General features: G+C 42.9%; 1 protein-coding gene across 1 annotated transcript in view; it reads right to left on the reverse strand.

Moving 5' to 3' along the window:
- Positions 1–24,087, reverse strand: part of LOC126162663 (uncharacterized) — a 39,403-nt gene that overhangs the window by 12,506 nt on the left and 2,810 nt on the right. The window contains exon 2 of the mRNA XM_049919311.1: positions 329–478. Within this exon, the coding sequence (XP_049775268.1) occupies positions 329–478 (150 nt within the window). The remainder of the gene's footprint in view (positions 1–328; positions 479–24,087) is intronic.

Consider the following 24,087-nt stretch of genomic DNA (forward strand, 5'->3'; position numbering starts at 1 on the left):
CTCCAAGTTAAGTGAACAAAAATAAATGAACAAAATGAGAACGGATTCTGTAGGGCTTATATGAGGAGTAGTAGTTGGGTAACTGGTTAAGGGTCTTTTCGTAGTCCTGCAGCAGTAGAAGTAGTTGTAGTATTTAAAAAAAAAAGAATTAAGTGTCAGAGACAAATAAAATTTATTGCTATTCAAGGAAATGTAATTTGTATGGCCTGTTTTAGCTTATCAGAGAATAGATTGTAATTGTGAAGAGTAAATAAATAACACAGTCGCCTGTGAGGCCAACATCGTGGTGCATTGTGCGCACCTCCGCAGTTCAGCAGCGCCCACTCACCATGAACTTTTCGTCGACATCTACAGGCGTGTACACGTAGCCCGAGAAGAGATGCTGGCCGTCCGCTCCCTCGTGCTGCTCCACGGACGCCTCCATTATGGTGTCCCCCCCGCACCACGTCACCTGCTCTGGGATTGCCATCTTCCTGCCCTGCAAAATCATTGTAAACGCCTTTATAGGTTTTGGGGGCAACTAATTCTCAATAATAAGTAATTCTCAACAATAACTAATTCTCAACAGTAAGTAATTCCAGTACTTTTTTCTAAAAAAAAAAGTTTGAGGGTACTTCGACATTGGATATAATGCAGCGAAAATTACTTACAATTGAAGCTTGGGATACCACCCGTCTGCTTTTAGTCATGGCGTCATCAACATGTCGAACTACAAAAAAGTGCTATTGGACTCTTCAGTTGACTTTACGTAAAGAAACCATTTCCTCTTTTCTGGAACCACCTGAAGATGACACAGATACTGTACCCCAAGGCTGTGCAACGCATGCTTTGTTTATTTCATTCTACGCCTAAACTTCCTACTTCTTTGCAAATTCTTCAGCCAAGTTTTTTGTTTGAAACGATCAACCAGTCATTTTTTTTACAAAATGCGATTTCTTGTTCCAGAGTAGACTTGGGCACTGTTTCTATGTTTCGATACAGTGTATCGATACGTCGAAATGTTTCAGTGTTTCGGAACGGCTGTGGTTCACTGTTTCGAAACAGTGGTGTTTCATTCCGCCCCTGTCTCGGATAACCGGACCAGATTCGATCTCGAGCCAGACACAGAAACTGTATCGTTGTTTCAAAATAAGGCTGTTTCAGTCCACCTGTGCTTGGAACGGACTAATTGTATCGAAACAGTGATGTTTCATTCCGCTCTGTGTCGGGCGAGATTCGGGCTCGGCACAGGTACTGAAACACAACATACCACTTCGTGAAACACTTTCAAGAGTGTCGAAATCTTTTTGACAAGCAATAGCATGAAGCTTAAGATATCCGAGAATAAAGCTTCGTTTCTAGCTGACTGTCCTATTCCGAAATGGCGTAACATCTGCTTTATAAACACTAACCAAACAACAAAACAACGCATACTATTCACATTCAAAATAATAAATAAGTGAAAATCATTCAGTTAAATTACACTTTTTTATAACATACGCTTCTCTGTTCATGTACAGTAATCATATTAAGAAACGCAAGTAAGCCTACAACATTTCGAATAAAAAGAGGCGTAGAGTGACAGTTATTAGACATATACATAAATTTGATGTAGGTATAATTGCAAGCAATCTGTTTGACATATCACTGATAGTGTAATGGTGAACGGGAAGGGCTGGCAAGCATGGTGAATTTATAGTAACGGTTCGAAACACCTTGAAAGACAAAATTGAAAAGTATGAAAGTCATACGACACAAAAGCAGCGCATTTGCTGCAGGAAATACGAAACTACCAAGACACCTGCGATATGATTAGCGCTCGCGTACCTCATTTGTGTTTATATACTGTATAAGTATGTCCATACTTATACAGTAGACATTCAAGATGATAAAATGTGTAGATTTATTAGATAACAAAACAGAAACTGTTTCACTGTTTCGAAACAGCGTATCGAAACATTACATTGTACTGTTTCATTTGTTTCGAAACAGTTACGTGTTTCAGTTTGCCCATCTCCATTCCAGAGTCCAACATTCTGGACGATCATTTAGTCTTCTATCATGCACACTTTCGTTCACTGCATTTTCACACGTAAGTTCAGTGCTCGGGTTTACAGTTTCACTTTCGTCATCCACTGATAAACTTCCTAGATTTTCACTCGCACGCGAATTATTGACAGTTTTTGGTTTTTTAACTGCAGGAGAACAAGTAAAATACACTCCTGGAAATTGAAATAAGAACACCGTGAATTCATTGTCCCAGGAAGGGGAAACTTTATTGACACATTCCTGGGGTCAGATACATCACATGATCACACTGACAGAACCACAGGCACATAGACACAGCCAACAGAGCATGCACAATGTCGGCACTAGTACAGTGTATATCCACCTTTCGCAGCAATGCAGGCTGCTATTCTCCCATGGAGACGATCGTAGAGATGCTGGATGTAGTCCTGTGGAACGGCTTGCCATGCCATTTCCACCTGGCGCCTCAGTTGGACCAGCGTTCGTGCTGGACGTGCAGACCGCGTGAGACGACGCTTCATCCAGTCCCAAACATGCTCAATGGGGGACAGATCCGGAGATCTTGCTGGCCAGGGTAGTTGACTTACACCTTCTAGAGCACGTTGGGTGGCACGGGATACATGCGGACGTGCATTGTCCTGTTGGAACAGCAAGTTCCCTTGCCCGTCTAGGAATGGTAGAACGATGGGTTCGATGACGGTTTGGATGTACCGTGCACTATTCAGTGTCCCCTCGACGATCACCAGTGGTGTACGGCCAGTGTAGGAGATCGCTCCCCACACCATGATGCCGGGTGTTGGCCCTGTGTGCCTCGGTCGTATGCAGTCCTGATTGTGGCGCTCACCTGCACGGCGCCAAACACGCATACGACCATCATTGGCACCAAGGCAGAAGCGACTGTCATCGCTGAAGACGACACGTCTCCATTCGTCCCTCCATTCACGCCTGTCGCGACACCACTGGAGGCGGGCTGCACGATGTTGGGGCGTGAGCGGAAGACGGCCTAAGGGTGTGCGGGACCGTAGCCCAGCTTCATGGAGACGGTTGCGAATGGTCCTCGCCGATACCCCAGGAGCAACAGTGTCCCTAATTTGCTGGGAAGTGGCGGTGCGGTCCCCTACGGCACTGCGTAGGATCCTACGGTCTTGGCGTGCATCCGTGCGTCGCTGCGGTCCGGTCCCAGGTCGACGGGCACGTGCACCTTCCGCCGACCACTGGCGACAACATCGATGTACTGTGGAGACCTCACGCCCCACGTGTTGAGCAATTCGGCGGTACATCCACCCGGCCTCCCGCATGCCCACTATACGGCCTCGCTCAAAGTCCGTCAACTGCACATACGGTTCACGTCCACGCTGTCGCGGCATGCTACCAGTGTTAAAGACTGCGATGGAGCTCCGTATGCCACGGCAAACTGGCTGACACTGACGGCGGCGGTGCACAAATGCTGCGCAGCTAGCGCCATTCGACGACCAACACTGCGGTTCCTGGTGTGTCCGCTGTGCCGTGCGTGTGATCATTGCTTGTACAGCCCTCTCGCAGTGTCCGGAGCAAGTATGGTGGGTCTGACACACCGGTGTCAATGTGTTCTTTTTTCCATTTCCAGGAGTGTAGTTCTATAGTTTTCTGCTAATCTCTCACCTCCAACTTAACTTACAAGTTGCAACGAAAGACAGGACACACTGAAAACTTCGCACAACCGACAAGAACGGAACAGCAAACGCAAACGAATAAAGAGCAACAAAACAAAGATGGCAATGAATCGCGAAGGATCATGGTAGCGGGACCGTAGAGACATCCGCCGGTAGCTCGGCGTTTGAGCGTACGCATATGCGTTTAGCACTACTAACACCCAGTATTAGCGGGCGAGGGCACGACATGCTTGTCGAACTGTCTGCCAGCGATTCAGTTGTCGAGAACGGTTGCCGTAGCTTAGAAATGCTTGAAGCAGTCAATGACATCGCTTTTCCCACCAAAAACTGCACTGGTATCGTTCGTATTGCAATTACCAACACTAAAAAATGAAGTAAAAAATTTACGTCCGTCAAATAAATCTTTGGCACTCTTCCAAGTTCTCAACATTGTAAATAAATTACTTTGTCGACGAAAAAGTTTAGGGGTACGCATCCCCTAGCGTTCCCCTAGAAAGACAGCATTGAGTAATTCTCCTCCTCGTCTTCCTGTTTACTGCAATAAACAGGGAATTGTCAAAATAGCGAAAGGAATTATTGTGACGTCAGTCGTTAAAATAAACAGTTAGTTTCTTCCTAGAGCTGACTGTGCAGATAAGGCGTGAAGACGGGGCTCTTGCGCTCATTGTGGGGGAAGTGCATAGTGCTGAGGGTCAACTACGGCTGGTTTAATTAATATTTTTTTCAACAGAAACAATATATTTATGAAATAAAACAATGTACATACAGGCCAATGTCAGTTGAGTAGGTCCATGCTTGGACTTGGAAACCCAGCCCTACAGGAGACAAACAGTTACAGATTCCTGGCTGCGGTAGAGGCCAGTTGTATGACTTGAGAAAATCACATAGATAAGATTTATTCGGAAAAAAGCTGTAACTCATTTCTTATGAGGAAAATATCTAGTACTTTAGACGAAGACACTTCATTAAAAAAGTGCTACAGTCCCCTATATTCACACTTAGTTTACTGCAGTTTGTTTCTTACTTCCTTCATTGTTTCACTACATTTCTTTTTCCTGTCTACAGATCAATTTGCGCCAATTTTCTTTTCCAACAGGAGTTTTCCTCTTTTAAAACATTTTCCCTAAAAATCTCTCTTTCCAGTATCTCTTCTTCTCTTTTAATGTTCCCTTCTAAGTCGTTCCTAGTCTCTTGAATCACGGTGGTTGTTAATTTCTTTTCCCTAAGATATCCGAAGAGCTGCTTGGTAAGTCTGTTGTCAGCCATTCTGTAGATATGTCCAAAAAATAGTACTTTCTTCATCCTTGTTGTTTCTTATTTGTTTTCTATGTTCTGAAAAATTTCCAAAACGTTGCATTTTTCTGAGGATCTAATTTTTCCGTAAGAATTATTCTCCTTTCTAATAGTCCTACACTGAAACGCCAAAGAAACTGGTATAGGCATGCGTATGCAAATATAGAGATATGTAAATAGGCAGAATACGGCGCTGTGGTCGGCAACGCCTATGTACTGCATGATCAGCCAATATGTTTTACAACGTTGCTGACCAACTTCGTAGCTGTAACTCGTTTGTCGCTGTAACACACTCCTTACTATGGGGATGACTTCTTCAAAAAATCATTAGCGTAAAAGTGCACTCATTACTGGTAGGCACAAATGCTCAAAAACAGTATTGAGAAATAACATTCACAGCCGATGTAATATAACGGAAAATAGACCTTGTACAGATAGACGTGTTCCTCTTTCACTTCAGCTCTGGTTTTTGTGAATGGCACATGGTACCATAACGAATATGCGCTTGTGTTCTAAGGGGGTTCGGAGGAAACGTCATGATCGAATGATTTTCTTCTAAGTGACCTAGAGTTCGGACAATCGTTAGAGAAAACCCAATCGCAAAACATTTGGAAGGATCATGGTTCCGCTATCTATCGTTGCCTGGACATAATGAAGCATGTTTCTCAGTGATGGGTCTAAATTAACGGATCAGACGAAATGATTTTCAATCGTACGGCAGATTAACTTTGAATTCCAAAATTGCTGCCAGTACAGCAGATTTGTGTAATCGATTTCAACGTTAAAACTATAGGCATATAAATGAATATAACTCCTGATTGTCTTTTTTAAAGTTGAGTAGCTGAATATTATATTCTACCATTACCGAATAATCGATTAAATTTCAGTCTTCCACATCAAGTATACATCCAGCTTAAAACGTAACACGAATGTATTGTAATTTTAGGAGTCATAACCAGAAAAGACATCACTATCAATACCATATGATCTAGCATGATGCAAAATGATCTTAGGGATACATATACGAAAATCTTAATAGGTAATGGTCTAGGTCTCCTCGATATCAGGAAGGCCTAATTTTCTCCATCACAACCAGCCATATTCTCCGGAGCAGATGCATAGTTGTTCTTTGCATTCTCAGATTACTCTCACTAGAATTTTCCATACTGATTTGCTTACGACAAACAGAATCATCTCGATGTGCAACATCAGTACTATCAGTGTCCCGTTTGGTATTTTGTGTAACCCTTTATCATTTTGGGTGAGTGGGAGTGGGGGGGTGGAAGCGTATCAGCCCAGTCATATTTACATTAATTCTCCGGATGGTGGTGAGCTGATCTCATTTCACTCTATCTTAGTAACTTTATACAGGATGATTTTTTACACTGTGTACAAACTGCAGAGATTTATCGATGAGAAGATACATAACAAAGAAGGTCTAATGAACTTATATTCGGAAGTGCCTGGTTTCCATGCTAGTGACCATTTATTCAATCACATTTTGTTACAGAGACTGCGGTCTACTACGCTCTGTACCACGCAGTCACAGTTAAAGTACGCATGGTTTCCTCCTATAGGGTGGTACTGTTCATTATACGTCATGCCCTAGCGCCCTTTCCTGCCATAGTTATTAGTAATGTTGTGTCCGATTCACTTCTCTTGTTGACTAAACCTGTAGTGGATGTAACATAGCGTTGTACACAATGGTTTCGTATTCGAATCGAGAGCTTGCCGACATAATGTTTACTTACGGAAAAGCAAATGGCAACGGACAGCGGGCAGCAAGGTTGTTATCAGGAGATCTATCCCCGCCGACAACTGCTACAGCATTCAGTGTTTGCAACAGTGTTTCGCCGTTTGGAGGAAACTTTGACTAACACTGTGGAATGAGACCGCCGTGTCAGTACAAGGCAGTCGTCCCTCCAGTACGGGGCAAGCTAGATGACCATGTGGAGCATTATTCATGACAATTTTACAACCCTTATCTTTTCCAGCGTGTGCAAGGCTTACTAGCGACAGACTTTCCGCACTGGGAACAGTTTTGTCACTGGTTACTTCACCACGCAGCCACGATTCAGGGATTTGTGTCATCCATCCTTTTCACAGATGAGGCCACCTTTATGCGAAGTGGTACCTTTAACTTTCGTGACAGTCATCTGTGAGATAGTATGCAGAACCCCCACGGCGCGGTGACAGCGAATCACCAGCGTCGTTGCAGCCGGAACGTGTGGTCCGGGATAATTGTCGACCGTATTTTGGGACCAGTCTTCCTTCCACGTCGCGTAACAGGCCGGAACTTACCGCGTTTCTTGCGTGTGACTGCTGGAAGAAGTGACATTGATGATTCGAATCGTTATGTGGCTGCTACATGATGGTTCTCCAGACCAGTCCGCCGCTAACATCCTGACGCAACTCAATAGTGTCTTCTCTTGTCGATGGGTCGGGGTCCAGTTGCATAGCCTGCTCGTTCACTGGATCTCAATCCGTGCGATTTCTGGGTAAGGGGTTATCTCAAAGTATCGTGTATGCAGATCCCATTCCAGATGTGGAGACACTGGAGCAGCGTATTGATGCTGCCTTTGACACTGTTCGGATGCAGCCTGCCCGACATGAACGTGTGAGACAGAATATGCAACGGCACGTACACTCATGTGTTGAGGCACATTGAAACCATTTTCAACAAATATTGTAACTGTGGCTGCTTGGTATAAGGCGTATTAGACCGCAAACTCTGTGACAAAGTATAATTGAATAAATGGTCTCTAGCATGGAAACCATGCGTTTCCGGACATAAGTTCATTAGACCTTTTCTGTTCCGTATCTTCTCGTCGATCAATCCCTAGAGTTTGTACACGGTGGAAGAAATCACCCTGAGCCGGCCGCTGTGGACGAGCGGTTCTAGGCGCTTCAGTCAGTAACCGCGCAGCTGCTAGGATCTCAGGTTTGAATCCTGCCTTGGGCATGGATGTGAGTGATGTCCTTAGGTTAGTTAAGTTTAACTAGTTCTATGTCTAGGGGACTGATGACCTCAGATGTTAAGTCTCATAGTGCTTAGAGCCGTTTGAACCATTTGAAATCACCCTGTCTGTATGTCTGTCACTTCGCTATTATTGTGTAGGTCAAATCCTGGAATGCATATTTCAATGGTAAATAATTAAAACTATGGGGATACAGTTCTATAAAAGATCATTCAACTGATTGTCAGGAATACATGTGACTCTTTACACATCATCCATATTTACCTTGACTACCAGGAATATTCTGTTTTAGATCTCACATCGACCTTAATGTTTACGATCTCTCTCTCACATGTGTCATCTTGTGTATGCATGTGGTAAACTTGGGATGACGATTATTCGTACCGATGATAGGAAACAACATCCGGGTAAACAGGGAAGCACTTCCTGCCATATAGCGTCGCTAGCCTTTCAAACACCTATTATACGCGTGCTCGAGACATCGCACCCTTTAGACATCTGTACAACTACCAGTTAGGTACCTCCTTTGCATTATCAGAATTACTCTTACTAGTTGCTTGTTTCTCCATTATTCTTAACAAACCAGTAAAAATCACTGGGAAAGTTGACGCTTTTGGAAATCATAAATAACAACCATGCCTCCCAGTCTTGATTCAACAGGGTTTGCCAGACCGCCAGACGTAACTATGACGAACGGACGATCATCCTATCCCTTTCACACTGAGAGAGAGAGAAAAAAAATACGTTTCTACAGCATTTTAATCTACTTACGAGGAGTGTCGAACACTGTCTGGAAAAAGCAATGTTGTTTATAAAGAATAATTTTTCAAATATTTCTATAACTGGAGGCTTGAGACGGGAGAAGCTTCCTGGATAGCAGGCAAAGCTGTCGTCGATCCTAGACGGTTCAGTATTGATGGACATGACGTACCACACCCAGTGGGTGGAGCACGATTTTGACGTCCCTGATGATTCGGTTACGACGGTGGGATGACCTGCCGCACAGATATACTGTTGTGGCCATTACAGTTTGTGGATATCAGTCCTAATTCGGCGTTATCTTTATTTGAACGTACTGAAGTAGAAAAATGGTTCAAATGGCTCTGAGCACTATCGGACTCAACATCTTAGGTCATAAGCGCCCTAGAACTTAGAACTACTTAAACCTAACTAACCTAAGGACATCACACACAGCCATGCCCGAGGCAGGATTCGAACCTGCGACCGTAGCAGTCCCGCGGTTCCGGACTGCAGCGCCAGAACCGCACGGCCACCGCGGCCGGCTACTGTAGTAGAGATCAATGTCCGGGATTGAGAGAAATACGTTCTCATGCTTTAATATTGCACAACTGAGTAATACTTACGTCGTCTTTGTTGGAGTCATATTAACCTCCATGTAGTAGATAATTAAAACAGTATGCAGATAGTTCAATCCCGCGTCTGACCATCTTGATTTAGGTTTTCTGTGACTTCCCTTAATCGCTCCAGGCAAATGCCGGGATGGTTCCTTTGAAAAGGGCACGGCCGACTTCCTTCCCCCTCTTTCCCTAATCCGATGAGACCGATGACCTCGCATTTTGGTCTCTTCCTCCAAACAACCCTACCAGTATGCAGACAGAATATAATTAACAAGCCTCCATCGGTCTTGCGTCTCAAGACGGTTTAAGGCAATTTTCGGGTATTCTTACCATCTCCAGTAGACAAACTTAACGCTGTTCTGCAAGTCGTCTGTTAGTTGACACCATATGGGTGTAATTGGCACAAAGTGCAGTGCGCACACTGTAAATACAGTTTGTTTTAGTTCAAAAATAATTAGAACGTCTTGCACAGGATCAAACACTTGATTCATTCTGTAGTTACATATTGTAGCCTTTAGCCAAGGAGTACGTAAAAGCTCCTTATAGTCACACGCCTGTACACTTCATAAAATTTACAAGGTGGTTTGTTCACGCCTGGGCTTGTGATTTGACATATAAATTTATTATGTATCTACATTTCACTTTAAACATTCTATTCCAACTGCCAGTCTCCTTCCATGCAGAAGTCGTGGTCTGATTTTACGTAAACGGTATATGTAGCGTCACCACTACCCCAAATCTACTCGTTACACCTCCACTCCACCGATTACCCCATCTGTGTAATGATCATGTTTTTTCTAAGCTCATCAATGACGCCATGTCTATGACTTGAACCTGCCCTGTATTCCTACTGATGTCTACCAGAACTTCCTGCGTCCTCGTTATGAAGGTCGACTCGCTATTAATCAGCCTGTCGGATCAGACTGTATCGATTCCTATCCATTACTAACTAATTAATTAACTAGTGTGATGTAACGATTGTTCCTACAGCGACTCATTACTGCTTCAGCCACGCTAAGAGCGATAGTTGATCCTCCAGAATTGTTGCATGCGGAGGGCTACATTGACCAAATCGTAATGAGAAGCTCCGTGACTCACCATTAAGAAGTTTGCTTACCTCGTGTCATGTCAAGTTTCCTCTTTGTCCCAAATGGTCGTCACCTCCGCCGTTCGTGGCTCCACACAAGCATACAACCGCCTATGTGTAATAGAATGGCAAGTGGGAAATCTCATCGCCACTTTAATGAAAGTCTCGGAATAATGTCATTTCACAATGGTTTTTAATTGTCTTTAGAGCCAGCCTATCGATAATACTTGAATGCAAGTTCGTGGACTCTAGTCGTCACATACCGAGTACCATTTCTTCATAAATTTATCTCTACACGAATAATGACAGTTCGAAGTAGCAGACTCGCGAATTCGCATATAAACTTTCTCCAAGACACTGTTAACCTACCAAATCAATTTTACGCGAAAGCATATTCATTCCACTGCTCAAATGTTGGACCTCTCCAGAAACTAATCCAACATTGTCTAGTAAACAAGAAGGCACTTGGTATGAGGGGCAAACACAACTATAATAATATATTTGAACTGATGAATACCGCAACAACTGCGTCAAAATGATTTATCGATCACGACTTTCTCGCAAAACGACAATGTTTTCACACTTTCTGGCTCGCTAAGTCGTTTCTTCTAGTCTGCGAATGCGCTACTGAATTTTCTGCCCAAGTCGGTGCCCACTTATTCAGCATATGTTTATCTAGTGTCCTGGCCGCTGATCGTGAAAAGACGTACGGCATATGTCAGGGTTACATCCCGCTTTTGTTTCTCTGATTATTTTATTGATGATGGCTACCTACTTTATGACTCTAGTTTTTTGTAGGAAGATATGGGACTTTGTTATTTACCTGTACGTAAATTTTAAGGATATTATGTATTGAAAGGACAGAGGTTTGTCTTCTGAAGATGTGAATATAATGTTTCAAAACTAGTCGTGATTAATAAATCATTTTGACGCAGCTGTTGCGCTTTTCGTCAGTTGAAATGTCCAGTTAACTTTTCCCGACGCTGACTAATACTTAATCTGAACAAAGTAAAGCATTCACTCGCATTGAGTCATGTTGCCAGCCTGAATATTAGTCGAATACTGACTGTTTGAACCGCTTTAAGGTTCGTTGTAAACTGCATGAGCCATCAGCTTCAGTGTTTCGCGTCTAACTGCACAGGGATCGTTTCTGATTATTCGGTTTATCCGGCCAAAGACTGAGAGTCTTAAATAAAATGCTAATTAAAATGTGAGTTTGATTTTGTAATTCGTGAAATCATGGATAGGAAACTGGCAGTGTGGATAACATCGACAGTCTAGTTGGAGGCGAATACACGTATAAACATTAAAACAAGTAATGTAAATTAGCAAATTTATGCATTTGCCGCCGAGCCTCGCAATGTGAATCACCGCATTCTCTGTACAAAATTTAACCAAGATTATGTTTATGTAATTTTTTTATTGTTTATTAGCCATGCTAATGAACGACATGAAACTTTGTTCCCAAATTTCAATATTTTACATATAATTCCAAAATATTCACTTCTACTGATACTAGACTAATGTAACTGTTCTGTTCGACAAACAAAAATAAATAATTAAAAGAACGCCAGGTCTTATGATACCCAACAGGCATTCCAAACGGGTATTTTTTGTTTGGTGAGAATTTAAATAAAAAAACAGCTTTCCCGTGTATGTGGTACTATCTCCATTTCATGTACTAAGTCCAAATACAGTCCCACATTGTAGATGTATCCCACGTTCCTTGTTTTTTTTTTTTTTTTTTTTGCATAGCCTGAATGTGTTCGCGAAAACTTTCACCATGCTCACTCACATTTCCCACATTCTGCTAAAGAAATCAATATGTGAACGCAAACAGTGCATTCTAATTCATATTCTGCATCCAAGAGAACTGTAGCTTTGAATTAAAGCATCTATAACTTCTATGTAATTCTCATTTCTTTTCTTGCCTAGAAACCCAAGCACCAGCATTCCGAATGACTCCCATACATTACGTTCTTCTAGAGTCATTGCTTCCTCCAAATATTTTGATTGCAACATGACCCGAGTTTGAGGCCAGGTAAAGATTCCACTATTCAATTTTGTATGAGATATCTGGAATAACACTTGTCTTACAAAGTGTAAAGCAGCAGAAGCACTAGCCAAACCTTTAATGAACTGCTTAATTAGTCCCAATTTAACAAGCAGACATATTATTTAATATACCAACAACTGATGTAGCACATAAGGACGAGTCAGCAAATAAAGTAGAATACTGCAAATTTTTGGGTTCATATATTGATGAAAACTTGCACTAAAGCATATCACTGAGCTTCTCGAACAATTCAGTTCCGCTGCTTTGGCTCTTTGTGTAGTTGTAATCTTGTAAACAAATGTACCAATTTCCTGACATATTTTGCACATTTTCACATAATGATATCTTACGGAATAATTTTATGGGGCAATTCATCATTTAGAAAGAAAGTGATGATTGCACAAAAGGGAGCAGTATAAATAATATGTGGTGTTTACAGATGGACGCCATGTCCTCGTCAAGGAGCTAGGCATTTTTACTGTATAGTCACTATATATATATATATATATATATATATATATATATATATATATATATATTCGCTAATGAAATTCGTCATACATAATCCATAATCCAAGAAATTATTCAGATAGTGAAGGGAGACGAAAATTTATTAGTCATGGGTGACTGGAATTCGATAGCAGGAAAAGGAAGAGAAGGAAACGTAGTAGGTGAATAAGGACTGGGGATAAGAAATGAAAGAGGAAGCCGCCTGGTAGAATTTTGCACAGAGCATAACTTAATCATAGCTAATACTTGATTCAAGAATCATAAAATAAGATTGTATACAAGGAAGAAGCCTGGAGATACTGTCAGGTTTCAGTTAGATTATATAATTGTAAGACAGAGATTTAGGAACCAGGTTTTAAATTGTAAGACATTTCCAGGGGCAGATGTGGACTCTGACCACAATCTATTGGCTATGAACTGTAGATTAAAACTGAAGAAACTGCAAAAAGTTGGGAATTTAAGGAGATGGGACATGGATAAACTGACCAAACCAGAGGTTGTACAGAGTTTCAGGGAGAGCATAAGGGAACAATTAACAGGAATGGGGGAAAGAAATACAGTAGAAGAAGAATGGGTAGCTTTGAGGGATGAAGTAGCGAAGGCAGGAGGGGATCAAGTAGGTAAAAAACAAGGGCTAGTAGAAATCCTTGGGTAACAGAAGAAATATTGAATTTAATTGCTGAAAGGAGAAAATATAAAAATGCAGTAAACGAAGCAGGCAAAAAGGAATACAAACGTCTCAAAAATGAGATCGACAGGAAGTGCAAAATGGCTAAGCAGGGATGGCTAGAGGACAAATGTAAGGATGTAGAGGCTTATCTCACTAGGGGTAAGATAGATACTGCCTACAGGAAAATTAAAGAGACCTTTGGAGAAAAGAGAACCATTTGTATGAATATAAACCCAGTTCTAAGCAAAGAAGGGAAAGCAGAAAGGCGGAAGGAGTATAAAGAGGGTCTATACAAGGGCGATGTACTTGAGGGCAATATTATGTAAATGTAAGAGGATATAGATGAAGATGAAATGGGAAATATGATACTGCGTGAAGAGTTTGACCGAGAACTGATAGACCTAAGTCGAAACAAGGCCCCGGGAGTAGACAACATTCCATTAGAACTACTGGCAGCCTTGTGAGAGCCAGTCCTGACAAAACTCTACCACCTGGTGAGCAAAATGTATGAGACAGGCGAAATACCCTCAGATTTCAACAACAATATAATAATTCCAATTCCAAAGAAAGCACGTGTTGGCAGATGTGAAAATTACCGAACGATCAGTTTAGTAAGTTACGGCTGCAAAATACTAACGCGATTTCTTTACAGACGAATGGAAAAACTGCTAGAAGCCGACCTTGGGGAAGATCAGTTTGTATTCCCTAGAAATGTTGGAACACGTGAGGCAATACTGACCCTACGGATTATCTTAGAAGCTAGATCACATAACTAATGAGGAGGTATTGAATAGAATTGGGGAGAATAGGAGTTTGTGGCACAACTTGACTAGAAGAAGGGATCGGTTGGTAGGACATATTCTGAGGCGTCAAGGGATCACCAATTTAGTATTGGAAGGCAGCGTGGAGGGTAAAAATCGTAGAGAGAGACCAAGAGATGAATACACTAAGCAGATTCAGAAGGCGCCATAAGCGCCTATTCATCGGCGAAGAACGGCAGCTTCCAGTACAGCATTGCCGCGTTCAGTTTTTATTGAAAGTAGAGGGACATAATTTGGGAAACTGCAAATAAATGCTCGATATGCAAGCAGCTGACAGTAAATGAACACTTATGCAACACATTTCAACAGTAAATGGGAAAGCCGATTAGCTCGAATAAACTTTACAGTAAAGGGTGATAACTAAAATAAAATCTACCTTAATCGCTTTCACTGCTAGCTGAGGTCTCGCTGCCGCTAATGCACTCGTGCACTTGGACAGTTCTATTGCTGTGTCAAGACAGTGGGCTCTTTGTGCTTAACTGTTTTCAAGTTTGTGTACATGACTCACTGAATTCCTCCAGACACTTTGGGGGCACTTTCCAGAGCGGAGCAGCACAACTGTAAACTATCACTTATTTTAAAATTCTCGTCCTCCTTTGCTATCTTGTTCTTGACAAATGCCCAAATAAGTTCAACGGCATTCAAATCGCAGTACGCTACAAACAGCTAGTGAACTTTAATTTCCTTGTCCACTGATCGCAATATAGTTTCCAAAAGGTACTCCCGCGCCCTGAAGTGCTGTCGCGCGTGTTCAAGTAGGCTCATATGATGTGTCATTAGATGGAACTTCTACATTATTGCTTTCCATCCATTTAATAATAGAATCCTTTCTCTATTCCGTAAATGGATTTCATGATACTGGATTTATCATCGTGTGATATGGAGCCTGATCCAAAACAATCGCAGATCTGTTTAGTAATTTTTCGAGAACGCTCCCAAATCAGTTTTCATAGTGTCTGGCATTCACTTCAGAATGATACTCTGCACCTCCTTTCTGCTCAATACCATAAAACATAATCCAGCATTTTGCACGAACCCATCTTCGTTCCCAATGCGGCATAGTATAATCCTTTTTTCAGAACTGGACGGTGTTTGAATTCTTCGTTTCCAGCCATTCCACTCTTGAACACTTTTTCTGTCATAATCGTATAGATTTTCTGATGAATAAGGAATCTTTTGTTCCTGCTAACCAAACTTTCTGGGATGATTTGCACCGCACCAACTCTCAGCGTAATAAGTAGTCCACCCAGTGTTGGGCAAGTGTATTATTCCCCGCAAGAATGCGGCTCTTTTTCCTGCTATTTGGTTATTTTCCATCAGCACAGGTTTTCTGTTGAACTTTTTGTATCTGAAGCCCAAGTTTCGAATAGCACGCGAAAGGGGTGTTTCACTCATATCAGGAAAATCATCCACTTCTGTCTTCAGCTTTTCCAACAAGGCTGCCACTGTTGGAAACTGCTTTTCCACACAGAAGTGGATTTTCTTCTTATGACTCCCTACGTAAACTCGTTCAGCTCAAACTTCTTTCGCCTGTCGAAACTCCTTTTTTGGTGATACAAGACGTAAAGTTTCTCGATATTCCCTCTAAATTCGCTTCACTGCTCTTCCACAAATACCGAGACACTCAGAAGTTCTCTTTACTGGCTGTGGTACGGAACTGCTCGCGCCCTGTTCTATTTCGGCGTCAAAGTAAGCACGCGCACTGATCGCCATAGACTTTTCACAACTTCGTAAGTGTTACATGATTTCACACAAGTACAAGGCATCTTTTTATGTTACGAGCACTGTGTCACATCAATACACAACGACGCGTGGAAGCACAGTTGTTTCCTATCTGGCAGGAAGCCTCGATGTAAACACTGCAACAACAGAGCTTGCATTTACACTTTTCGTATTGTTAATATGTATCTCCATTAAGCGAATTGCGGCAGTCTATGCCCACCATTGTTAGGACAAAACGACTGATTGGAAACCAATGACATTTCGCCTGAAAGTTCAGCATGGTTGCATCATTAAACTGTGCAAAGGAAATTTTTCTACTAATTGCGGTCTGACTTCTATGACTCCTCAAACTTGAAACTCGCCAAAAAATGGTCGAAAAAACACGCTTTCTCTTTAATATTACCGCGTATGCCGTCCCATATTCAACTAAAATGTAGTATTCATACACCAAGTAAAAGCAGGTATTTCCACAACTCCGACAAGGTGTAACACATTGATGTTCGTCATGCGATGTCACCAGAATATGAGCTCAAAGTCAGGGGCAATCATTATGAAATGGGTAATAGTAGAAACTAATTCTTTTATAGAATAACCACATGTACATGGATGCTCTTTGATCAACATCGAAATTCCAGCTTATGACAAAAGAAATAGATCACTTCGCGCGATATATAAAATAGTTCTGACTACCACGTGGCTGAGCAGAACTAAGATAAGAACGAGAGCAACTTACTGCGCCTCACAGCACGCCGAGTTCAAAGCGAATTCTCGTGGAAAGCATCGATTGGCGGCCACAAGCCAAAGAGCCTTCCGTAGGACGTGTCACACGTCCGTCTAGACGAGAAAGCCACACCATCTAAACCTTCATGACTACATGCGTGGCTCTTTGGCAAGACAGAATACCGCAATTTTAATGTATCAGTGAAACAAGTCAAGGCAAGACGCATAGATGTTTCATAAGGTACCTAAAATCCCTTTGATGTTATTTCAGTAGAATGATTGAGACCCCCCCCCCCCCCCCCCCCAGAAATTTACGCATATTTGAAAGTCAACATGAGTCAGCAAATAAGTACTACTCGATTCTCTTAAATAACGGTTTGGATGATCTGAATGAAATCCTATGGAATCGCCAGGGACATAATAGGATTATTAAGTAAGGGCAGCAAATTTCAATAAAATGAGGGCAAAGATTTTCAGTGCTCGACATTGTAAGTGCGATTTTTGCTGAAGGATAATTTCAAGGATTCTGTTCCTGTAGCGTAAGGGGATAGAACCACGGCCACATAGAGTGGTAACTTGGGCAGAGAAGTGGAGTGCTGTGAAAATAGAAGGTGTAAGTGGAGATCCCTCATCTGATCTCGCAGTTCAGTGCTACTGTACATCAGCATGTACTGACTCCAAGGATCAGAGACTGGGACCATGTCACCCAACTGGGGGCTGAAATGAGCCCTAGATGTAGAAGTATCTGCACACATTTTCGTGTCCCTAACAGAATGTAATAATACTAGATAGAATATGATACAGAATTATTACAACGTCGTACACGTACACAAAGGAGCCTAGTTAAGTTGATTACATTAACAACACAGGTTTAGCTTATATCTTGATTATAACTTGGATGTAATATAATAACATACTAACAATTTAGCTCAAGACATGTAGTTTACTAACGTTCTGGCGTAACTTAGCACGAGAGTATCCTCATCTTGGTATGCAGAATTCATATGCCATCAATTAAATATTTCTGTAAGATGACCTGGTACATTACCAGACAGCAACTCAGTGGTCAACGTGTAACGGGTCCGCGATCCCTTACCGAACTATTAACACTTGTTTGCCCCACACAGGTCGATGGCGGGCAAAACTGACTGTCAAGCGCCGCTAGAGCTAGAGAGTGAAGTGTCAGTTGAGTTTGTGTTTGGAGTCCGGGCGAAGCTGTGAGCTACGCGTCGTGTCGTGCCAGCTGAGTTGAGTCCCCACCGCCGTGGGTTGACCCTCAGCAAAAACATTCTTTTCTTTCTTTTACTTGTGCCTTTGTTCCCGCGGATACGCAGGGTCGGCATGGTTAATCGGATGTGGCAATTTTAGTGGAAGGGGTGGCCGGATGCCCTTCCTGCCGCCACCCTGTACCCCCCCCCCCCCCCGGGACGGAATTAGGGTACCCCAACTGTCTGCGACTAGTGTAATCCGTGGAATAGGGAATAGTGCGAAAGTGTTCAGACGTCTGCGAGCCGTGTAACTGAGGCGGGACGTGGGGACCAGCCCGGTATTCATCTATGGGGATGTGGACAGCCGCCTAAAAACCACATCCAGGCTGGCCGGCACACCGGCCGTCGTCGTTAATCCGCTGGGCGGTTTCGATCCGGGGCGGCGTGCCTACCCGAGTCCAGGAAGCAGCGCGTTAGCGCTCTCGGCTAACCTGGCGGGTACCCTCAGCAAAAACATTACTGATTCGTAGTATATTATATTCCTGACAAGTGTTTTACAAAGGTCTGGCGTATATTCGTGTTCACGTCAGCCGCGCCTGCCGTATCTTGTATTGCAGTGAGGATTGTGTGTGGTGAACATTATTAGAGCGTGTGACGTAATACTAAAAGTCTGATCTTTAATGAGATCAACTGCAACTAGAAGTGTGAGACAAATGTAGTGTTTGCCTCATATAGTGTCTAACAGAATATGTAAGTCAAACAATTTAAAACATCTTAGTAATGGCTATTGCAAAACTCTTTATGATTGTGTGAACATTGTTGAGCAGCCGCACTCCGATTAGAAACGACTCCTGAAGCAGCAAAATCCGGTTAGCATTCATTAGGCCACAGTCACATCAAAATTACAGTTAGGTTGCTGTTTCGGTTAACAACACTCGACTCCATATTAATCGGGAGCATTACAAATGTCACAAAATAAGTAGGTAAATAAACAAGCGTGATTATTGCAGCAGTTGCAAAGAAAATTTGAACAAGTAGTGTCAGACACTTAACTGCCGACAACCAGCTGAATTTGTCACTGTAGCAGCTTTTGAAGAACATGAGAAAAAGACGCTTTTCATTGAATCGGATCGGTCACATCGATTTAATATAACTTCGTCTCGATATGACGTAATTCCAATGTTCCATTGCCACTAGCTGCCTGTATGCGACGGTAGCAATCATCCAGAAGGGAACGAGTCATTGTTCACACCTGAATTTTGTGTAGCTGCGTCTTTTCTGTGTCCTAATCCTGTCATTAAGCCCACAATTAGGATTGTGTTTTATTTGAATGTGTATTTCTCGCTGGTCACGGGACTCTGTAGCCTGCTATAACAGTTTTCCCAGGATGAAGTGATGTAGGCAGAGAGGTTAGCTGTATGAGCAGGACAAATTGGTTTGTCATGGGGCTACTGTTAGATCGATGAGGGGAGCTTCGTTCCTCTGTGGATGGTTACCCCCAGCAGGAGAGATGGTCAACAACGTCCTCTGGGTCCGACACTCTGACGGTGGTATTGAGTAAGGGCAGTCGTGTCTTGCCCACGCTCTGTTATTGTTTGGCTTCAGGTATTCGAACGTGTCATAAGTGAGCTACGGTCGTGTTCCATAATTTTGCTTCAGTTTTTGGATGTTAGTAAGAAATTTGGTAGTTGTTTCGAGTGTAATTTTGCATGTGCACAAATGACTGCGATTTCTGTGGGAAATACTCTGTGCACCAATTTAACTGATACCACATGCTGTGGTATTACAAAGAAACAATGTCTTCTTTGAACAACTAACAAGGTAACTTCACCGCCAATGTATCAAGTAAATTAAAGGGAAGCAATTGTGCTTAAATTTTAACGATATGTGGGAATTTGATAAATTGTACCTTGGCTAAGCCTTATTCTCTCATGGCACTGAGGTAGGGTGTCTTTCCAATCTGTAATAAATGTTTGAAGCTTCAGTGTATGTTCGCTGTAGGTGTGGATTTCCGAATTAAAGTTTTTTTCTGACGAAGTAGACGGGTTTTTCTTTGTCCATGGTAATGCTATGTAAATCCACATGCTTCTTAGGTTGTACATGAGGTCATATTCTCACCTGTTGGCGTGTAGTAATCAGTTTAATGAATTTGTCGTGGTTTGGTACATGCCCACAATTGGAGTCCCCTTCTCTGCCGAGTATGCAGTGTAGTTTTTATAGATGTCTTTTTATAGTTCAGAATGTCATTTGCTACTTTTATTTAATGGACGAACGAATGTGCGATTGTTTTTTCCTTTCTGTATGTCCACATCTGTTACCACATGCATTTTACAAACCTTTCTAATACAATGAACATTCATGCATATCTAGAAGGCTGTAGCTTCACTGTACTGATGTGGAGATGCTTTATTTCATCATGAGTAAGGACCATTTTTTGTTTGCGTAGGTGTATATCTTTTCTGTTCACCAAGATCTTCTTTTACTTGCTAATAAATCTGTTTAGCGGAAAATTTCAAGATCTTCTATGTTAAAACCTCTGCCAAATCCTTATTTACATTCATGGATTTTAAGATTTTGTATCCACTGTCTAATTTAAATGTTGATTTCTTATTTCTGGTTAGGATGGCAGTCACCAAAGGTAAAATAAGCATAATAAAATAAATCCCTGCTGGGAACAATGCAGGTGATAACTTTTATATCGCCGACCCTGCCAAGATACCTTTCACATAGGAGACCCTGCCAGATAACTTTGATTGGGTTATTAAAATTTTTAATTTGACGTGTGGTCTGCTGGACAGATAAAAAAACTGTCTAATCTGAATTTCATGGACACCCTGCACTAGCACTGGTGACCACTTACTCGCACTTTTCGGCTACCGAGGTTCAGCGTGGTTATAGGAAGACTGAATATAAAAGTTGTCCAAGTGTGAGTAGGACTCGCACTCTGAGGGTACAAACTTAATTATGTGCATGTACAGTTTATTCCATCTCGGGAATCGAGAATCTCGACGGTTTTTCTCTATTACGAATATCGATACTGGCGAGATATGGATCCCAGGAATTACAAGACTTTCGAGAATGTTTTTTACGAGTGGTATAATTATGTTGTTGTTGTTGTGGTCTTCAGTCCGGAGACTGGTTTGATGCAGCTCTCTATGCTACTCTATCCTGTGCAAGCTTCTCCATCTCCAAGTACCTACTGCAACCTACACCCTTCTGAATCTGTTTAGTGTATTCACCTCTTGGTCTCCCTCTACATTTTTACCCTCCATGCAACCCTCCAATAAATTGGTGATCCCTTGATGCCTCAGAACATGTCCTACCAACCAATCACTTCTTCTAGTCAAGTTGGGCCACAAATTTCTCTTCTCCCCAATTCTATTCAATACCTACTCATTAGTTATGTGATCTACCCATCTAATTTTCAGTATTCTCCCGTAGCACCACATTTCGAAAACTTCTATTCTCTTCCTGTCTAAACTATTTATCGTCCATGTTTCACTTCCATACAAGGCTACACTCCATACAAATATTTCAATAACAGACTTACTGCCATTTAAATCTATACTCGATGTTAATAAACTTGTCTTCTTCAGAAACGCTTTCCTTGCCATTGCCAGTCTACTTTATATACTCTCTACTTCGACCATCATCAGTTATTTTGCTCCCCAAATAGCAAAATTCATCTGCTGCTTTAAGTGTCTCATTTTCTAGTCTACCTTCCACACCATCACCTGATGTAATGCGACTACATTCCGTTATCTTCGTTTTGCTTTTGTTGATGTTCATCTTATATCCTCCTTTCAAAACACTGTCCATTCCGTTCAGCTGCTCTTTCAGGTCCTTTGCTGTCTCTGACAGATTTACAGTGTCATCGGCGAACCTCAAAGTTTTTATTTTTTCTCCATGGATTTTAATTCCTACTCCGAATTTTTCTTTTGTTTCCTTTACTGCTTGCTATATATACAGACTGAATAACATCAGGGATAGGCTACAACCCTGTCTCACTTCCTTCCCAACCACTGCTCTCTTTCATGCCCCTCGACTCTTATAACTGCCATCTGGTTTCTGTACAAATTGTAAATAACCTTTCGCTCCCTTTATTTTACCCCTGCCACCTTTAGAATTTGAAAGAGAGTGTTCCAGTCAACATTGTCAAAAGCTTTCTCTAAGTCTACAATTGCTAGAAACGTAGGTTTGCCTTTCCTTAATCTATCACCTAAGATAAGTCGTAGCTTCAGTATTGCCTCACGTGTTCCAACATTTCTGCGGAATCCAAACTGATCTTCCCCGAGGTCGGTTTCTACCAGTTTTTCCATTCGTCTGTAATTATAATTATAAATTATCAATTTTCGAATTTTTACCTTTATGTGCATTCTAAAAATTTCATGATTCTGGATCAACGGGAAGTGCCCAATAGGTTTTGATGAATGCATTTGAGAGTGTCCAAATACACTCCTGGAAATGGAAAAAAGAACAGATTGACACCGGTGTGTCAGACCCACCATACTTGCTCCGGACACTGCGAGAGGGCTGTACAAGCAATGATCACACGCACGGCACAGCGGACACACCAGGAACCGCGGTGTTGGCCGTCGAATGGCGCTAGCTGCGCAGCATTTGTGCACCGCCGCCGTCAGTGTCAGCCAGTTTGCCGTGGCATACGGAGCTCCATCGCAGTCTTTAACACTGGTAGCATGCCGCGACAGCGTGGACGTGAACCGTATGTGCAGTTGACGGACTTTGAGCGAGGGCGTATAGTGGGCATGCGGGAGGCCGGGTGGACGTACCGCCGAATTGCTCAACACATGGGGCGTGAGGTCTCCACAGTACATCGATGTTGTCGCCAGTGGTCGGCGGAAGGTGCACGTGCCCGTCGACCTTGGACCGGACCGCAGCGACGCACGGATGCACGCCAAGACCGTAGGATCCTACGCAGTGCCGTAGGGGACCGCACCGCCACTTCCCAGCAAATTAGGGACACTGTTGCTCCTGGGGTATCGGCGAGGACCATTCGCAACCGTCTCCATGAAGCTGGACTACGGTTCCGCACACCGTTAGGCCGTCTTCCGCTCACGCCCCAACATCGTGCAGCCCGCCTCCAGTGGTGTCGCGACAGGCGTGAATGGAGGGACGAATGGAGACGTATCGTCTTCAGCGATGAGAGTCGCTTCTGCCTTGGTGCCAATGATGGTCGTATGCGTGTTTGGCGCCGTGCAGGTGAGCGCCACAATCAGGACTGCATACGACCGAGGCACACAGGGCCAACACCCAGCGTCATGGTGTGGGGAGCGATCTCCTACACTGGCCGTACACCACTGGTGATCGTCGAGGGGACACTGAATAGTGCACGGTACATCCAAACCGTCATCGAACCCATCGTTCTACCATTCCTAGACCGGCAAGGGAACTTGCTGTTCCAACAGGACAATGCACGTCTGCATGTATCCCGTGCCACCCAACGTGCTCTAGAAGGTGTAAGTCAACTACCCTGGCCAGCAAGATCTCCGGATCTGTCCCCCATTGAGCATGTTTCGGACTGGATGAAGCGTCGTCTCACGCGGTCTGCACGTCCAGCACGAACGCTGGTCCAACTGAGGCGCCAGGTGGAAATGGCATGGCAAGCCTTTCCACAGGACTACATCCAGCATCTCTACGATCGTCTCCATGGGAGAATAGCAGCCTGCATTGCTGCGAAAGGTGGATATACACTGTACTAGTGCCGACATTGTGCATGCTCTGTTGCCTGTGTCTATGTGCCTGTGGTTCTGTCAGTGTGATCATGTGATGTATCTGACCCCAGGAATGTGTCAATAAAGTTTCCCCTTCCTGGGACAATGATTTCACGGTGTTCTTATTTCAATTTCCAGGAGTGTATGTGACATGAATTGCCGTATCTTTAGACTACAATGACTTATAAGCTTAAATGTTTTACGCCGTCGAGGGACTGTAGACCCTAGTATGCGACATAATTTTGGACTTGATACGTCTGCACGTCCCTCGGA

Source organism: Schistocerca cancellata, chromosome 1 (genome assembly GCF_023864275.1).
Source record: "Schistocerca cancellata isolate TAMUIC-IGC-003103 chromosome 1, iqSchCanc2.1, whole genome shotgun sequence".
Taxonomy (NCBI): Eukaryota; Metazoa; Arthropoda; class Insecta; order Orthoptera; family Acrididae; genus Schistocerca; species Schistocerca cancellata.